This window comes from Sturnus vulgaris, chromosome Z, assembly GCF_052056855.1.
Source record: "Sturnus vulgaris isolate bStuVul1 chromosome Z, bStuVul1.hap1, whole genome shotgun sequence".
NCBI lineage: Eukaryota > Metazoa > Chordata > Aves > Passeriformes > Sturnidae > Sturnus > Sturnus vulgaris.
Window position 1 is genome coordinate 21,499,913 of NC_142283.1, and position 16,699 is coordinate 21,516,611.

The following is a 16,699-nucleotide window of genomic DNA, read 5'->3' on the forward strand; positions in this document are numbered from 1 at the left end:
TACAGCTGGTTTACAACATATTACTGGAACTTGCTTTTCTCAGAAGGATTTTTTTGTTTATTTCTTACTTTATTTTTTCAGGGTTTCTGTTTTGTTTGTCATAATTTTATCAGTATTCTTCTGTGTGTAACATGAATTGTAATTGTGCTATTCATCATGCTATGGACACATGCTGCATATCTGCCTTCATGTCTCTGTTCTTCCAAACAGCATCCCTATGAGACTTCATCCAGTAGGGTTCAGAGGAGAATTAACGTGGCTATGTCAGGTTCTTAAAGGGGAATATGGGAAGCAGCTTGCTGTAATTCTTTTATTATTATTTCTGCATGGAAAAAGGTCTTTTAAAAAAAAATATTTTGAATATAGGCTTCCCGGTTTGCTTTCCCTGAACTGCTAATTCAGAATCATGATGCTGAGTCTTCATGGCCTTGTTAGATTCTCAAGAGCCCAACATAGTCTTATATTGTCATTCACATGCTTATTTCCAGCCTGACTTGGTTTTCAAAGTTACTGAACTAACTTTGCTTAGAATGGGGCTGATCTCTTGCATACCCCAACACTGACAGGCTTCAACCAGCCTTGCCCTTTGCTGCTGCAGTGAGTGACTGAGCTGCTGAGATGCTACTGGAAGAGAAAGCTGAACTAATCTGCCTGGAAGTTTGTATTTACTCAAATACTGAATTAATCCTCTGTGCCATGTTACAGTATTTTCGCATAAGCAGACATTACTTACTAATACAGCTTCACATATGAAGATGCTGATGTATTTGTAAAAACAAACAAAAAACCCAACCCACAACCCAACTGCAAGACTGAAAGGGACTCTGTGGCTGCAGTTTCACAAAACAGCTACAGCTTGAGTATTATGCAAGTTCATTAAGCACTTTGTCTGTAAAAACATCTGTTTATTTTCTCAAGCAGAAAGAGGTGTGGGTGGCATATCCGTGTAATGAAGGTGGGGAACTGGAAGGTATTGCAGATGCCAAAAGCTGGTGCAGGTTCAAGCAGATGTTCACTGTAGATAGGTATGTCAATATCTGCTTAATACAAAATCTGCTAGGAAGTTCTTGAGTTAGAAATTGTTTGAGAATGGAATTAGGTTCTACACAAATATTTCTGTGTGACTTTTCTAGTGTTCTTGCCTGAGCACCTGCTTTTTGTAATTTTTCACAGTATTGTACTAAGTAGACCACTTGTCTCTCTGGCTACAGCTTTTCTATTGCTTTCTTTTGGCAATTTTTTAGCTTACACAACTTTATAAGCTTGTTTCTAGTCTAATTTTGGTTCTGTTTCTTCTTGACCTGGAATCTCTATTCTCTGGGGTTGGGGGAAGGGGACAGGTGGCACTGTGGAGAAGTTTGCTGTAGAAAAATACAAAAGATAAGACCATGGATTGGCTGAAGCTGAAATATAACCACCTGAAAAAAGGTTCTTATTCTGCTGCTTTGCAGCATAAACTGTAAAGGGAGATATTAATTCTCTCACTGTTAACAGAGATGTCTGTTTGATTTTTAACTCTGGGGTAGTTCAGGATTTACAGGCTCTTAGTAAGAAAGTGGCTTTGTTTGTGTCCTTAGATATCACAGAACTAATTACAGAATATTCTAGGTTGGAAGGGACCCCACAAGAATCATCAAAGCCAACTCTTCCCACAACCCTGATGTTATTAGCAGCATGATCTGACCAGCTGAGCTGATCTGAGCTGATCTTAAATTCCCTGTATATATATTGAGTACTCATTTTTGTCAATAAAGGTCTAGTAGCTGTACAGGAAATAATAAGCTAAAGTGGTGTGAATGTAAATAGTTTGACAGCTTCTCTAGAAGATTCCACTACTAATTACAGCAAGTGAACAATTTCTTGTAGGATTAGAGCTGCAGTCATGAGATGTTAGAGCTACGGATATAGCATATTTCTCAGTCCTTTACTTAAAGGCAGTCTCTTCATGGTAGAGCTGATGGTTCTTTTATTCTTAATTCCATATTTATTTTCGTGGCTTGTCAGGTAGTTCATTTTTGCACATAAAGTGCAATATTTGTCCATATCAAACTTTGCAAGTTTTTGGCATTGTTTTAAAAGTAAAAAATCCTTTTTAAATTAAATTTTTGTTTTATTAATTTTTAATTAAAAATTGATAATTTTTTTCAATTTGTTTTGTCCACCTAATTTTGTTCACTTCACCACTAATTTCTTTAGTTCAAAATGAGAACTAGTCTCATGGCATGATTTTATTTTGGTTGATTTAAAATCAAATTCAGCATCTGTCCGTAACTATTCATTTTTGAGTAAACTTCCAACAAATTTTAAATCTCATAGCTGCGCACTGCTATGATGTAGTATGAAAGAGGATATATGAATTATACCTATATTACAACTTTTTACTTCTCCGAACTTAAAAAATCGTGACTCCTTAAGTTAATTTTCTTCCTGAAAAGCAATTTGCTTTTTTATTTAAGGGTTGCAAAAAAAAGGCTCAGCAATTGTCTGTGGTGGATTGAGGGCAGACAGTGGATTATATATTCAGTGAACATTGCTACCTTCCTTTAAATAAAGGAAAAGAAGTCCTGGTGAAGCATTTATTGTAAGGAGACAACAAAACTCTCCATAGATATGTTTTGGAGGTGTATTAAAAACGGGGAAACACGAAGAAATGATGAAAAATGTGTTTGTGACTAATGTAGAGATGCTTTCAGAGAAATTTAGGGATACAAGTAACAAGTATAAGCACATGTTATTTTCTGTGTTGTGTTTTAGTCTTATGATTACAAAGTTGGATTCTTGGAATGAGGTCCTGGCATCCTGTGAGAAATACGGAGTTTTGAGTATTGGTCTAATAAAATTAAGGCATTTGCTCACAAAAGGCCTTCAGCAAAGGAGATAAAAACTAGACAAAACTTACAAGTACAGCTCTAAAGATGGAAATACTAGGACGGCATAGGCTGCTTTTGATAATCTCAAGACTTGACCTTGGACTTGATTCTGAAGTTCCTTTAAACAGGAACTGCAGTTCAACCTCAGTGGAAAAGAAATACTTTATGCTGTATATTTTAAAGCAATTTTTTATAAAAATTTGGTAACATTGAGGATCAGGTTAAATCTGAAATATCTTTGCATTGCAAGTTGTTTTCAGCTTCAGTGGGTTTTTTGTTGTTAATTGGGGTTGAATAGTATTTTTTTCTTTTTTACCTGAACTTGATTTTACTGATTAATTCTCCATGCTCTGTTAGTTGCAGCACAGAATTTCTGAGTCCAAATGCATGTTGCTAAGGGTGTGATCTTGGATTTTGATAGAGAAATCCAGCTCTGGGCACCTAATATTGCTGTCCAGTACCAACCTAGAAAGCAGCTAAGAATAAACTGGTGTCCTGGTTCATTCAGGAGTGTCACACTGGATTCTACAGAGCTTGAAGCCTCAGGATACTTCTGGCAGGGTAGAAGTGGGCATATCTGCAGAGCTCAAATCCAGTTAATGGCTAAAGAGCTCCTTGGACTATAAAATTACGTATCCCCAGTATTTGTACATGTGAATCAAGCCCTGTTTTATTCAGGACTGAAAAAATGGACACATTTCTGCACAACTGGAGCAGGTTTTTTTGTTTTGTTTCTTTTTTGGGTTTTTTTGTTTGTTTTTTTTAATTAATATTCTCACTCTTAATTTCATAGAAGATGCATTGTGAAATAAGGGCTCTTTTTTTCTTTCTGACTACAACAGTTTCACTGTGTTAGTCATGAGTTCTCGTGTTGCTTTTTCATCTTATTTGATTTTTACCTTCTGGGACAAAAAAGAAAAAGAACAGTACACAGACTCAGAACTCGTGGTGGGAATGAATCTGGACAGAAAAACTGTGCTGTTGTGTTCAGAGCCATTTCATGCTGGATTTATGTTTTACAAACGGATAAGTGACAAAAGAAATTGTGATGTGTACTACACATTTGCCCAGAAGGCATGAGATAAACTCTGTAGTCATTAACTTGAAGCGTAGTTCATAACAGACTTTCCTGTTACTCTTGAGAACATTTTTGCTCTGCAGTGCATAATTTTTCTATTTCTTTGCTTGCCAAGGAATTTCTTTGGTTTATGTTGCATCAATCCATTCTATCACTGTTACAGTTTAATAAAAGATGATAGGATACAGTAGGATATTTAGGTATATAAATATATATATATGGGTCTACCCTAATATTTACACAAATCCATACTTAGCTTGCAGAGGGATGTTTAAATTTCAGGCTTACTGTCCAGAACTTGACTTCCTTTTCTTGGTTCCTGCTTCCTTCTAAGAAGTTATCTCTGCCTTATTTTGCTTATGTAATGGAAGATGATAATAAACTGTCATTCTTGCAATGAATTTTGATAAAGATAGGATTTCTCTAACTTCTAGAGTTTATAAGCTGTACCCTGGAGGGGATGTGTGGGATCTGACAGTTACTAGAGTTCAACTGTACATTTCAACTTCTAGAATAATTTTTTAAATCCTTACTATTTCAGGGATTTAATGTCTGTGCTTGAAGGGTATATTTTTTCTTTCTTTCTTCCTTTTCTTTTTTTTTTTTTTTTTTTTTTTTGGAGAAAAAGAAATTTGAAGGCAACATGATAGTTGGCTTGGAGTACTGAATAAATCAGTTGTTTATTTGAGAAAAAGGATTGTAAAGTTTATTCGAAGATGCTTGAAAGCTCTCTGAATGATGCTTATTTGCATGTTTGCTGGTTTTAGGAGAAGGAAAGCACTAAACTGAATTGCTGCATATGAATTTTCATTGATTTTGTATTATGGAACTCTGCTTACTGTATGAGCAGTGAAAGCTGTAGTGCTTTTTTCCTTTTATGGTGGTTTTGCTTTTATTATTTACCTTTTACTACTGGGTACATAAGTGGGTGACTGGTTTGACTGAATAGAGTCACTGCCTTCAGTTGTGACTTTTCACTTTTTTTGCAGTTAATATATAGCTCATATTCCTAAAAATAGTCTTAGTTTGAAATCAGTAGTATCAGCACCAAATTATTGAAAGCAGGAGGTGGAAATGAAAGTTTCTGTAGCACAGTGGCCGGATCTGATTTCATTTCAGATGTTTTGGGTTGCCTCTACCAGATCTCCTGCAAGGACCCCAAGCAATAATGGCACAGGTTTTGCTCATGCACCAAAGTTAGTTAGTGACATTTCAGCTACTGATTACTTTATGTACATCCTGTGAGGCTGTGAAGGACAGAGATCAGTTTGTAAACGTGTACCAGTGCTAATTCCTGTGGTATCTGTTGTAGTTACGTGTAGCTTATAACTACATTTGTTCACCTGGGTACTGAGTTAAATGCAGTTCTCAGAAAGCGCTTTTAATTTTCATATGAAAAACTTCTCTGCCAAGTAAACGCACTGTTAGTTTCATGCCCTGTAAAAGAAATCAGTAGAAAAATGAATCTTGAACACTAGAAAAGATCTCACAATGTAGAATCTAAAACCAGAATTCTGGGAGGTAGAGGAAAACTTCAAATAAAGTGCATGAGTTCTTAAATACTTGTGAGTGGAAACCAAGCAACATTTTCTCTCTTTCAGCAAATGCTATTTCAAGATAGTTTTGAAGGATTTTAGATCTTATGGAAAATACTCATAAAGGGAGATAGTGCAAGAGAAAATTTCTTTCTGAGTCTCTTTTATGTTAAAAAATGTCAGAAAATTGTGTATCAAACTTCGATTCTAACTGTATAATACCTATACAGAGAATGCATCTTTAAGTCTAGATTGTTTGAAAGGTTGGAGCTAAAAGATATACTCTGCAGAATTTTTTGGTTCAGAAGCTGTCATGCAGAAGCTAAAGCTGAACAGTTTTGTCTCCTCCTGCACTGGAAGGCAAAGCATAATACTGAAGAATTACACTTCACTCACTGTGATATTACCAAGTAAGCCCTGGAGGGAAAGAAAGGGAATTTCATTCTAGACTGTTTTCATGTTATGTTTCTCTTGTATTCATTCAGGTGATGAGCTAGCAAACTAGCCATCCCTATCATTATTGTTGTCGTCATTTTTATTATGATTATTTTATTACGTTGACAAGAAAAAAGAAATAACGCTCAGAAAATTGGATGCTTCGGTTCTGGGGAGGACAGACTGATAGTGGAGAATGGCTTTGTTTTTCTGTGCCTTCTCTGAGGTACGCTTTTCTCACTGTTCTCGCTCTGGCTGTTGTGCAGGTGGTTGACCAGATCGACACACTGACGTGTGATCTGCAGCTGGAGGATGAGATGACGGACAGTTCCAAAACAGACACACTGAACAGCAGCTCCAGCAGCACAACAGCCTCCAGCCTGGAGAAGGTCAAGGTGCGGGGCAGCGCGCCGCTCATCAAGCCGCCGGCGCACCCCTCGGCCATCCTCACCGTGCTGCGGAAGCCGAACCCGCCGCCTCCTCCGCCTCGGCTCACTCCTGTCAAATGTGACGAGCCCGCCCGGCTGCCCTCCTTGGCCAACCCAGTCAAGACGAACGGCACGCTGCTGCGGAACGGGGGCCTGCCCGCGGGGCCCGGCCGCCTCCCCAATGGAGATATGTGCTGCATAGCCAGCGCCAGCCTGGAGAAAGTCGTGATGCAGCCTCTGGTGCACAGAGCTGAGAAGGAGCGGTGTGCCCAGGCGGGAGCCAGGGAGCGGGTACGGTTCAGTGAGAAGGTGCAGTACCACGGCTACTGCCCCGACTGTGACGTTCGGTACAACATTAAAAACAGGGAGGTGCACTTGCACGGCGAGTCGGCCCGGGCTGCAGGAAAGCTGCCACACCAGTGCCCTCCTCTGCCACCTCCTCCACCTCCGTTGCCTCCGTTTCTTCTGGAAAATGGAGGGTTGGGGATAAGTCCCAGTAACAGCTTTCCTCCTCCAAGACCTGCAACTGTGCCTCCACAAACTGCGCCAAAACCCCAGAAGACCATCTTGAGGAAATCAACCACTACAACAGTGTGAAGTATGCCCCTTGTAATAACTCTTTGTTTTTTCCTATATATAAACATAAATAGGTAATGAGCACTTTCTACTTGAGCAATAAAAAGACCCAATGTATTACACCCTGTGTCCAGTGAAGTGGCATAAAAATCACATGGTAAGTACAAAGAGGAATACTTGTTGATCTTATTTGTACTCACCAAAAATACCCTTATGGTGAAGGGTGCTGAAAAAAATACTCATTCTTTAGCATCAAAGTTGTAAACATCTGTAGCAGTTTCTTGTTTGCAGCATGGTTTAAAAACCAGTGAAAAAGACAGTTCAATGTGATAGATTTCAGTCTGTCTGACATAAGGGAATAACCACTTCTCTCCTGGGTTTTGAGACTTTTCAAGTGTCTTTTGATGAAGTGGAGTACGAGATAGCAGCCTTTGACTGAATTCTAGCAAATGCTTTTTTTTCTCTTCATGAGTGCTTGAGCAAACTCACCATATGTGGGGTGGTTGCAGTAGGAGATAATCACTGGACTCTCTGCAACTTGGTCTTTGGAGGGGAAAAAATGCTTGAAACATGTGTTGGCGTGGCTCTGGAAAACTGAGTTGCATTTTGTTTCTCACTGTCTTAGTGCATCACTACCGATGTAAAGTACAGAGCACCAATGGTCCCATTAAATTCCCCTTTTTTCTCCATCTGCAAAATGGTATTTTATCTCACTGTGCAATGGCAGTAGACTGACAAAACAAAGCGTAGCCCTTTGTTTTTCACAAAGCTTTTGTCTGGTGCAAATCTTCTTTTTGAAGGCAAGGAAAATGTTGCTTAAGGCCTCCAGGGACATCCACTTAATTCATGTAAAGAGCTTTGAAGTTGAAAAGCTCTGTGCAATTATGGAGCATTAACATGCAAAACAAGATATTTTACATGTTATCACATTTTGATGGTGAACCCAATTAATATTCTTACTGGTTGAAAAAAAGTCCTCACTGTTTTTAATTATTTTATGAGAGAACATCCTTTTATTCTCACAAAGAGAATTGTAGGGACTTGGAGTTTAAAAAAGCATCCAATCAATGAAGAAAATCTGATAATAAATCTGTTATTTACAAAACTTGTGCCAAAGTAATCTCAATGGCCGACAGAAAATGCTATATTAAAAAAAAGTATGCTTATTTCAGCTGAAATATAAAGGTACTTTATGGCAGAACAGGAAAAACCAGACAAAACATTTTAAATTTTAATTTATATTTGCATCTATTCATAGGTATTAAACAGATACTTATATTTCCCTGTATACGTATTCTAGTACTTAAACCAAAATAATATGAATAAATGTAACAAAAAGTCCCATCAAATGACTACTATTTATAAACCTTTGCATTAAGCAAATATTTTATTTTGTGCAAATGCACATCCAGTGTCTAAAGCTTCGTGAGTATTCCCTACATAAAAAGGAAAAGAAATCATCCTAAATTCTTAATCATGTTTTCCCCTCGTGCCTCCTATGTGTTTTTCATGATGCACTATTGTTTGACTGTACTTAACCCCACGAGAGCTGTTGCCAAGTGCAGTAAGTCCAGGCACTCGCAGCAGGAGACAGTAACTCATTCTGCATCTGTGTGACATCTTTGCTGCCCAAATCAGGATTTTGGCAGGTGGATTCTGCTCACGTGCTGGGACTTCACAGCACCTCCCTTGCTCATACGTTGAAAACCACATTTAAAATCACTGGAACAACAATGTGGACATATCCACATTGCATTAGCTTCAGGTTTTTCTTTTAAAAAGAAAATTCCCGCTGTCCTTACTTATCACTACTATACAGATCATACACCTGTAATGAGCTAGTTTATTTTTTTTTTTTTTTGCATTCTTAAACGTAGGAGAAATAAGTTAATGCAAATCAAATATTGCACATAAAATATTAAAGGAAATAACTGAGTCATTCTAGGGGGTTATGGTTTGGTGCATATGTGTTACCTCACTTAATTTTTCTGTTATGAGCTCATCTCTGGTAGAAGAGCATGGTATTTCTGGTCTGGGCTTCTCAGAGCCTAATGAACACGTTCTTCCAATCTGGACGCTGTACTCTGTAGATGTGCATTGATATGTAAATTTCAGGTTTTTTACAGTTCTCAGCTCTGGAAAGCTTAAATAGCATCCGAGTTTCAGCAGTTAATGTTCAGTTTTGGTACCCAACATCTTGCATCTTGTACTTTGTCTTCTTCTCCAGAAGTGCTTTCTTGTCTCTTTCCCCGTGCCTCCTGAATATCCTCATATGATATGGCTGTGCCACGAAAAGATGTAGCTTTTCAAATGCAATGCTGTCTTTGGCCAGAAATGGAGAATCAAAATGTGATGGGAAAACATTGTTTTTCTGCAAAGTTTGACAGCCCAGGCTTTCTTTAATACAACATGTGCCAAGGTCTCTGTTAAATCAGTACAAACATTGAATCAATTATATTTTAATGAGGATGTCTCTGGCTTGTGTCCTATTGTAAGGTATTTGTGTCAGCGTGATAATTTCACATTAATAATGTGTCAGAATAAAAGTAAGGTTAAAACAGGTAAACTTGCAAAATGTGGGAAACAATTAAGTTTAAATTTTGCAGCACTGTTTGGAAACTGCTAATAGAAATGGCATAACATCAAATGCATCAGTGTATTCAGCCAGCAGTATTTTTTACATTTATATTAGGAATATAAAGTCTGTGAAGCAATTTTGAACATCTGTAGTATGCTTCACAACTTCCGGAGGAAAACCCAGTAAACTAACCAGAACTGGACAAGAGTTGTCTGCAAATGTAATATTCTCTGAGATTACATGTAGTGTTTTGCAAATGTGCTAATACATGAAAAAAATGAAAGTCCAGTAACAGTACTCAGAGCTTTAAGTCAGTGTTTGCCATCACTTCAGACTGCTGTCTAGCTTTGATTCCCTAAGGTATTTTAAAATGTGAACTGACCAGATCTAGACTTCTCAAATGCAAATAGGAGAAGGTGGTTTCTAACAATTTAATGAAGGGGAAAAGCTTAGGAAAATTAGAATAAGAAATGAAAATTACTTAAGTTGTAATAATGGTATTCATTAAAAAAGCTAACACATTAATGCCTTGTAAGAAAGGAAAACTAGCAGGGTAAAATCCAATAACAATCCTTTTGAAGGACATAAAGTGGAAATCTTGGCTCTTTCTACCACCTGGTAAAAGTCACATTTCTCCTTCTCTCTAGTCGTCTGGAGTTGTTACATCTTTCATCACATCATCCATTTTTCTTAAAAACAAGAAAAAAGTCCAAATCTTCATTGATGTTTTTATTATTAAATCAGTATTTTATTTAAAATATGGCATAAAATAAGTCAAGTACACTACAGCTCTTGTTATTAGCTTTCTTCAGATAACTTGTTTTATTGGTTTTGAAGCAGAGAGCAGTATGAATTCTTTAATTACCAGAGAGATTTGTATAGGGATGTTTGCTCAGATCTCTTTCTTTCAATATTCTAATGGTGGCTTTCCTTTCAGTAAGGCCACAAACAGTAATTTTACATGTGCTTGTAAAATCATACTGTGGTTTCTGTGTCACTTGTCTGATGCAGTCTTAAAGTAGGCATGAGTATGTGGCACACATTTTTGCAGAGGCAGCATTCCTCACACCCTATTTGTATATATGCTGTGAGCCATGCTTTTTCAGGGACTATACGTGTGTGTTCAGAAGCAAAATACCTATCCACTGCTCAAACTAGTAGTACTGTTGAAAGCATAATGCTCACAGGTGCAGAAAGGTCTTGCACAAAAGCATGTGGTAGAAATGTTTATGGTAAACCTTGCTAAGCACTATTGCTGGAATACTCAAAGTGAAAAAAAATGTGGCATCTGTTATATAAACATGTATTTTTTAGGGATACTTTTGATACATCTCATGCAGTATTTGCATGCTGCAGCCTAAAATTTCTGTATCAGCACAACTGAAGCAGCAGCAGCAGTGCTGGTGTTACTGGCTCAGTATCCTGTGGAGCACTGCATGCATGCAAACTGCAGTACAGCCTCATCTTTGGCAGCAGTTTGATGGTTTTTAGCTGGGAAAAAGTAGCGGGGATTTTATCTCAGTCTCCTGTTTTATGGTGGCAAATAGTCCAACAGAGCAAGTTTCTCCATAAGTCATGATTTTGGCAAGAGATTTGTGGTAATCCATCTTGGGATAGCTCTGGAGAGCACAAGCAAGCAGACTTTCATTACTAATCTTAAATGATTTGACGTGTCTCTAACTCATGCTGGTCAAAGAGCTCTCTTGTTATCTGAGACTGGAGCTGCTGGGATGAATGGTCCTGACCATGTATCCTGCTGCAGGAGAGAGACCCATGCTCGACTCAGCCGGTGCAAGTCTGCTCCCACTCTCTGTGCCCTCGCATTTTTTCATGTGTGGCAATGTTCTTGTTGCTACATGGTGGGAGAGCTTTGTTAAGAAATGACACCTGCAATGTGTTCACCAGCTGAGCTGTTTTGTTTCAGTGGTGAAGCATGGCTGTATTTAAGTTGCACAGTCTCTTGTAATCCTAAATCTTTAGAAATTTTGAAGCAAAGGTTTTCTTACTTTTGAGGTAATCATTCTCCTGTCAGGTTGTATAAATAAGATGAGAATCATCATGCAGGTATGATGAAGGTGGACTAGAACTTTTAATGCTTTGAGGGACTAAGTTTGTTACTGCAGGACTATGTATTTTTTGTTGTATTAAAATGGTTTTTATAGACAGGTGAGAAAAAAGTAGAACATAAATTGCACCCTATAACCAGCCAAGAGCAGTGCTTTGAGAAATGAGTAGAATCAGAATAATTCTGCTGCCTTGTTTGGGAAAGATAAAGAGTGAAGGCCCAGGAATTTCTGCATCTTCTCCTCATGACAAGAGGTTTATTCTTTAATTCCTGAAATATTGGATGTGTATACTGCAATTCTTTAAGGAACTTAGCACAATCTGTCTCGTTGTTTGCAAATAATATTCATGAAAAAGAAAGTTTTTGTAAGAGCTTTCTGATATCACAGCTGTCTCTAGATGTTGTTTGTCTGATATTTTGAATAACTTTTTATGCAATCATGCAAGCAATAATGGGAAAAATTGCATAAAAAGGGAAAATACTTGGCAAATTATGAAAAAAAAGAACTTTCAACAGATGTGTTTAAGTGTATTCCTCAGTGGTGCTTACATGATAACAACATCAATATGAGAGCTTGCATTTCTTTACATAGGATTCTTATCATTGCTTGAAAATCTCAAGTGATGAGATTAATATGATGATTATATTAAGAGGTAAGAAAAAAAACAGTTGGTGACAGAAATTCTCATAGAATTCTCCTTGGATAAATTAGCATGTGAAAACCAGAACATTATAGTAGCATCTTTTTGTATAAATCTCTAATGTCTACAGAATATTTTGGTTTTTCTTTTCTGCAAATGCAGTGATGATTGTATACTGGAGTTAAAAAATTCTCTATGTCCCTATACCACTTCAAATCGAGTTTAAAGCTCTCTCAACAAGTCCTGGTGACTTCTGAGCTAAGATGCTTTTCCCCTATTTGTTGCCAGTAGGCTTGATGTTGTATAAACTGACCTGTGATCAAAACCCCCAAAATTCTGCTGGTCACACCAGTCTCTAAGCCAGTAATATTCTTCATGATTTTCCTGTTTCCTACCCCATCATTCCCTGCAAATGGGAGGAGAGAGCCAACTTGTGCTCCAGATCCCTTGACCAGTTGTCTCAAGGCCCTGAGGGCCTGCTTGGCTCTCTGAAGCCTTCTTGATGGGATTTCATGGCTGCCCACCAAAAAGCCAGCAGAGGCTGATAATCAGGCTGATAACAGAGGCTGGGTTGTTTCTTGGTGATGTCTCTTACGTGGGCCTCAGGGAGGCAGCACACCTCTCTGTGGGTTGGGTCTGGTCAACATATTGGGACCTCCATTCCTCTTAAAATGGAGTCACCAGTGACTACTACTCTTCTTTTTATTTAATTCAGAAAGTTCATGATGTGGGGGTAGCCTGCCCTGCCCTAGGCAACTCTTCAATCCCAGAAGAACGTTAATCCCCATTCTCATTTCTCTGGTCCCTAGATTTCAGGACCTCATACCGGTTGTATGAGGACAGCTGTGAAGGTGAAGCAAGTTGGGAGGGAATTCAGTACCAGTCATAGGTCAGGAGAAGAGTGAAGTCAGCACCTTGAATTTTAGGTAAGCAACTTTTCAGCTCTTTGAGAAGTTAATCGGTGGGCATACCTAGGAAACTGGGACGAGAGAGCAGAATGGGACTGGAAGATCTAGCCATGGAGCACAGGAACTCTCAGTCCCTGCATTTAAGAAATGTGGAAAGCGTAGGAAGACCTCAGCATGGATGAATCAACACCTGCTGGTTAAACAAAAAGGAAAGAAGGAAATGCACAGGTAATGGAAGCAGAGACAGGTATCCTGGGAAGCTTTTAGGGAGACATTGCCTAGCTGTGTAGGTGTGAGGCCAGGAAGACCTCAGTATAGAGGAAGGTGAACTTGGCAAGGGATACAAAGAATAAGGGCTTCAGCAGGTTAATCAGACAGAAAAGGAAGGTAAAAGAAAGCATACAGCCCCTGATGAGCAGACTGGCAAACTGGTAGCAGCAGACAAGGAGAAGGCTGAGGCACTAAACTTTTTCACTTCAGTCAGTGGCTACCTCTCTTCCCACAGCTCTCAAGTAGATGGGCAACAGGGGAAGCTAAGTCTATCCCACTGTAAATGAGGATCAGGTCTATGAGCACCTGAGGAACCTGAATGTATGTAAGTCTATGGAGCCCAATGAGATGCATCCCAAAATAGTGGGGGAATTGGCTGCTGTAGTTGCCAGCCCACTCTCCATGATACTTAAAAGGTCGTGGCAGTCAGGTGACAGGAGAAAGGGAAACATTGAACCAAGCCGTCTTAAAAAAACCTGTCAGTCTCACCCGTGTGCCTGGGAAGATCATGGGACAGATCCTTCTAGAAGCTCTGCTAAGGCACATGGAGGACAGGGAGGAGATTTGAGGCAGTCAGCAGAGCTCACCAACTTGTAATCTTCTACAATGCAGGGACTATATCAGTTGGCAGGGGAAGGGTTACAGACATTATCTATCTGGCTCCTGTAGGGCATTTGACTTTATTTGACATATCTCTCCAACATCCTTCTCTCTAAATTGGAGAGATATGGATAGACTATTCAGTGGAGTAGAACTGGTCAACAGCCTGATGTACAGATGGAGATCAGTGGCAAGTGGTGCCCTCAGAGGTCTGTGCTGGGACTAGTCGTTAATGACAAATGAAGGGGTGGAGTTCACCCTCAGGTGACACAAAGCTGAGTGGGTGCGGTCACACTCCCAAAGGATGAGATGACATCCAGAGGGACCTACACAAGTTTCAGAAGTGGGTCCATGGGAGACTTACGAGGTTCAGGAAAGCCAAGTGCAAAGTGCTTTTTCAGCCCCCAGTATCCATGTAGGCTGGGGGATGAACAGATCAAGAGCTGTCTTGCTGGGGACTTAATGGATACTGAGGGATCAGAGTTTGGACATGAGCTAGTGATGTGTTTACATAGCCTGAAAAGCCAGCTGTATCCTGATCACATCAAAAGTGTGACCTGAGGGTTAAGGACAGTGATCCTCCTCCTCTAGTGTGCTCTGGTGGGATCCCAGCTGGAGGACTGTGTCTGCTCAGTACACAAAAGACACGGACCTATTGGAGCAGGGGCAGAGAAGAGCCTCAAAACTGAGCAGAGGGATGGAGTACAAGGAAAGTCTTTCCCTGCGAGGAAAGACTGGTGGACTTTGGGTTATTTAGCCCAGAGAATGGATAGATAAATTAAGAGTAATGTTGAACTCAGAAGGGGGGAGTGGAAGAAGGCGATTTGAGTTTTTATTTGTTATTTTCCTACTCTTATTTGATTTGTAATAAATTAATTTCTCCAAATCCAGTCTGTTTTGCCTGTGATGGTAGTTGGTGACAGGTCTCTACCTGATTGAACTCACGAGCCCTTTATGTTTTTTCTACCCTGGCCAACTGAGGAGAGGGAGTCATGGAGCATCTTTCATGGGTTTTCATCTAGCCAGGGTTAGCCCCCTCACAAGCAGTGTCTAAGAGTGCCAAGATCTAGTGAGCTGTTACTGGAAAATATCTTTTCCTTACACTTGATCTTCAGAAAAAGTGCAAATTACAAATTCAGAAAAAGGGAAAAGTAATTTCATACTGAAACATTTCTGGATATTTGCTTTAAATTAAATGATTACATGTTTAGAGGGAGCTTACTCATTAATTCACTGGAAGTAATGTTTCTGACAGTAGAGGACCCATTAATATTGCAAAAAAGCATAGGTATTGTTGTCTGAGTTAATAAAACCACACTAGACATAAGATCTAAATTTTTCACAGTAAGAAGAATTTATTTGGAAAAGTAGTCAATAATCCACAGTATTAAGTCTTTGAATTAATTCTGGATTTCTCTAAAAAGAGGACACACTAAGTCTAAGGAAAATACTACAGTTGTAAGCAGGAAGGCAAAGTAATTTACTCTAATGCTCACTGTTAGCCATTGAAAGAACTGATAAACTTTTCATTAAAAGACAGACAAAAAATACACTTTTCTGATGTAGCCAGCAGGTGCAGTTTGGTACTTGACAGAGAGGAGAGATGAAAAGAATCAGTTAAGCATGCCAGAAGCAATGAAAAAAATTAAAATGTCAAACTTTATTTTTATAGACAGGCACAACTCAGTACAAATTGTTCAGAGTGTTAATGAATTGCTTCTACTTATATGGTGACTTGAAAGGAATGTGTTGGATGGCTTTTAAGAATATATATGGAAGTGCTTCTCTACTGTCAAGAATTACGATTTCAGAGCAAACCGTCTTTCTATATCTGTGTGGAAAATCTACAGCAGAACAGCGTACTCTAGATCAACTGTAATGACAAATCTTTTGGCAGCCAAAGTGCTTGTCAGCTATGCAGGTATTGATCTCAGGAGCCATCAGTAAGTGCAGCCATAAACAGACAGTCTTCAAACTCCAGAGGTGATGTAACTTTATTTAATCCTACTGTATTTCTGGGAAAAACATCCTAACCCACCTTTGCTGATCATTCCTGCGTTGTTCCTATAGAAAGTCAACTACAAACGTTTTTGCAGTGCAGCAGTGAAGCAGTTGAGTGTCCCAGGCTATCTGAAACAATATTTATCCTCCAAATCAGTCAGTCAGTCAGACTGTGAAAGAGGAGAGTGAAAAAGCTTATCAACCTTGTCACAGAGATGTGGGTTTCTGTTTGACCTGGCTTGTTTCTACAAAGTGTGAAAAGAATGCAGGAGAAATGTTTTCCTGCATACACATCTAGATATGTTTCAAATATGTTGTTGGGCTTCACCAAAATAACTAAGGACAAAATATAATCAAAATAAGATTTTGAATTGGATTAGGATGTGATTTAATTAATCCTTCTAGTAAAGCAGACTTTTTCATAAGAATTAAGGAAATCTAGTATTGTATTCCTGAAACATTTATAATATATTTCTGCACCAAGTTGTCATAATACTGATAAAATAAGAATTACGTAAAGAAGAACTCCTAGTGTATGTTTTTTTTCTAAAATTAATTTTCATAATCCTTGCAGATATGAATGAAACACAAATGGATTTATGTGGATGGATCCTGAATACTTTAAAGACAGATGATGATTTTTCCCTGTCATGACCTGATTTTTAAGTAGAAGAGTAGTATTTTAAGATCATGTCTAACTTGCAGACTTGTTGT

The 16,699-nt window shown here is 38.7% G+C and overlaps 1 protein-coding gene across 13 annotated transcripts in view; it reads left to right on the forward strand.

Annotated features, from left to right (window-relative positions):
* PRR16 (proline rich 16) overlaps positions 1–16,699 on the forward strand; it is a 138,575-nt gene that overhangs the window by 85,113 nt on the left and 36,763 nt on the right. For 9 of the 13 annotated variants that reach the window (XR_015799218.1, XR_015799217.1, XR_015799222.1 and 6 more), the window contains one exon: positions 6,185–7,079. Coding sequence is in view for 1 of the 13 variants with exons in the window: in XM_088155944.1 (XP_088012070.1) it covers positions 6,185–6,943 (759 nt within the window). In the remaining 12 variants the exon portion in view is untranslated. Of the gene's footprint in view, positions 1–6,184; positions 7,080–13,015; positions 13,133–16,699 lie in introns of all 13 variants that reach the window. The other 4 variants (XR_015799221.1, XR_015799220.1, XM_088155944.1 and 1 more) reach the window with 2 other exon arrangements.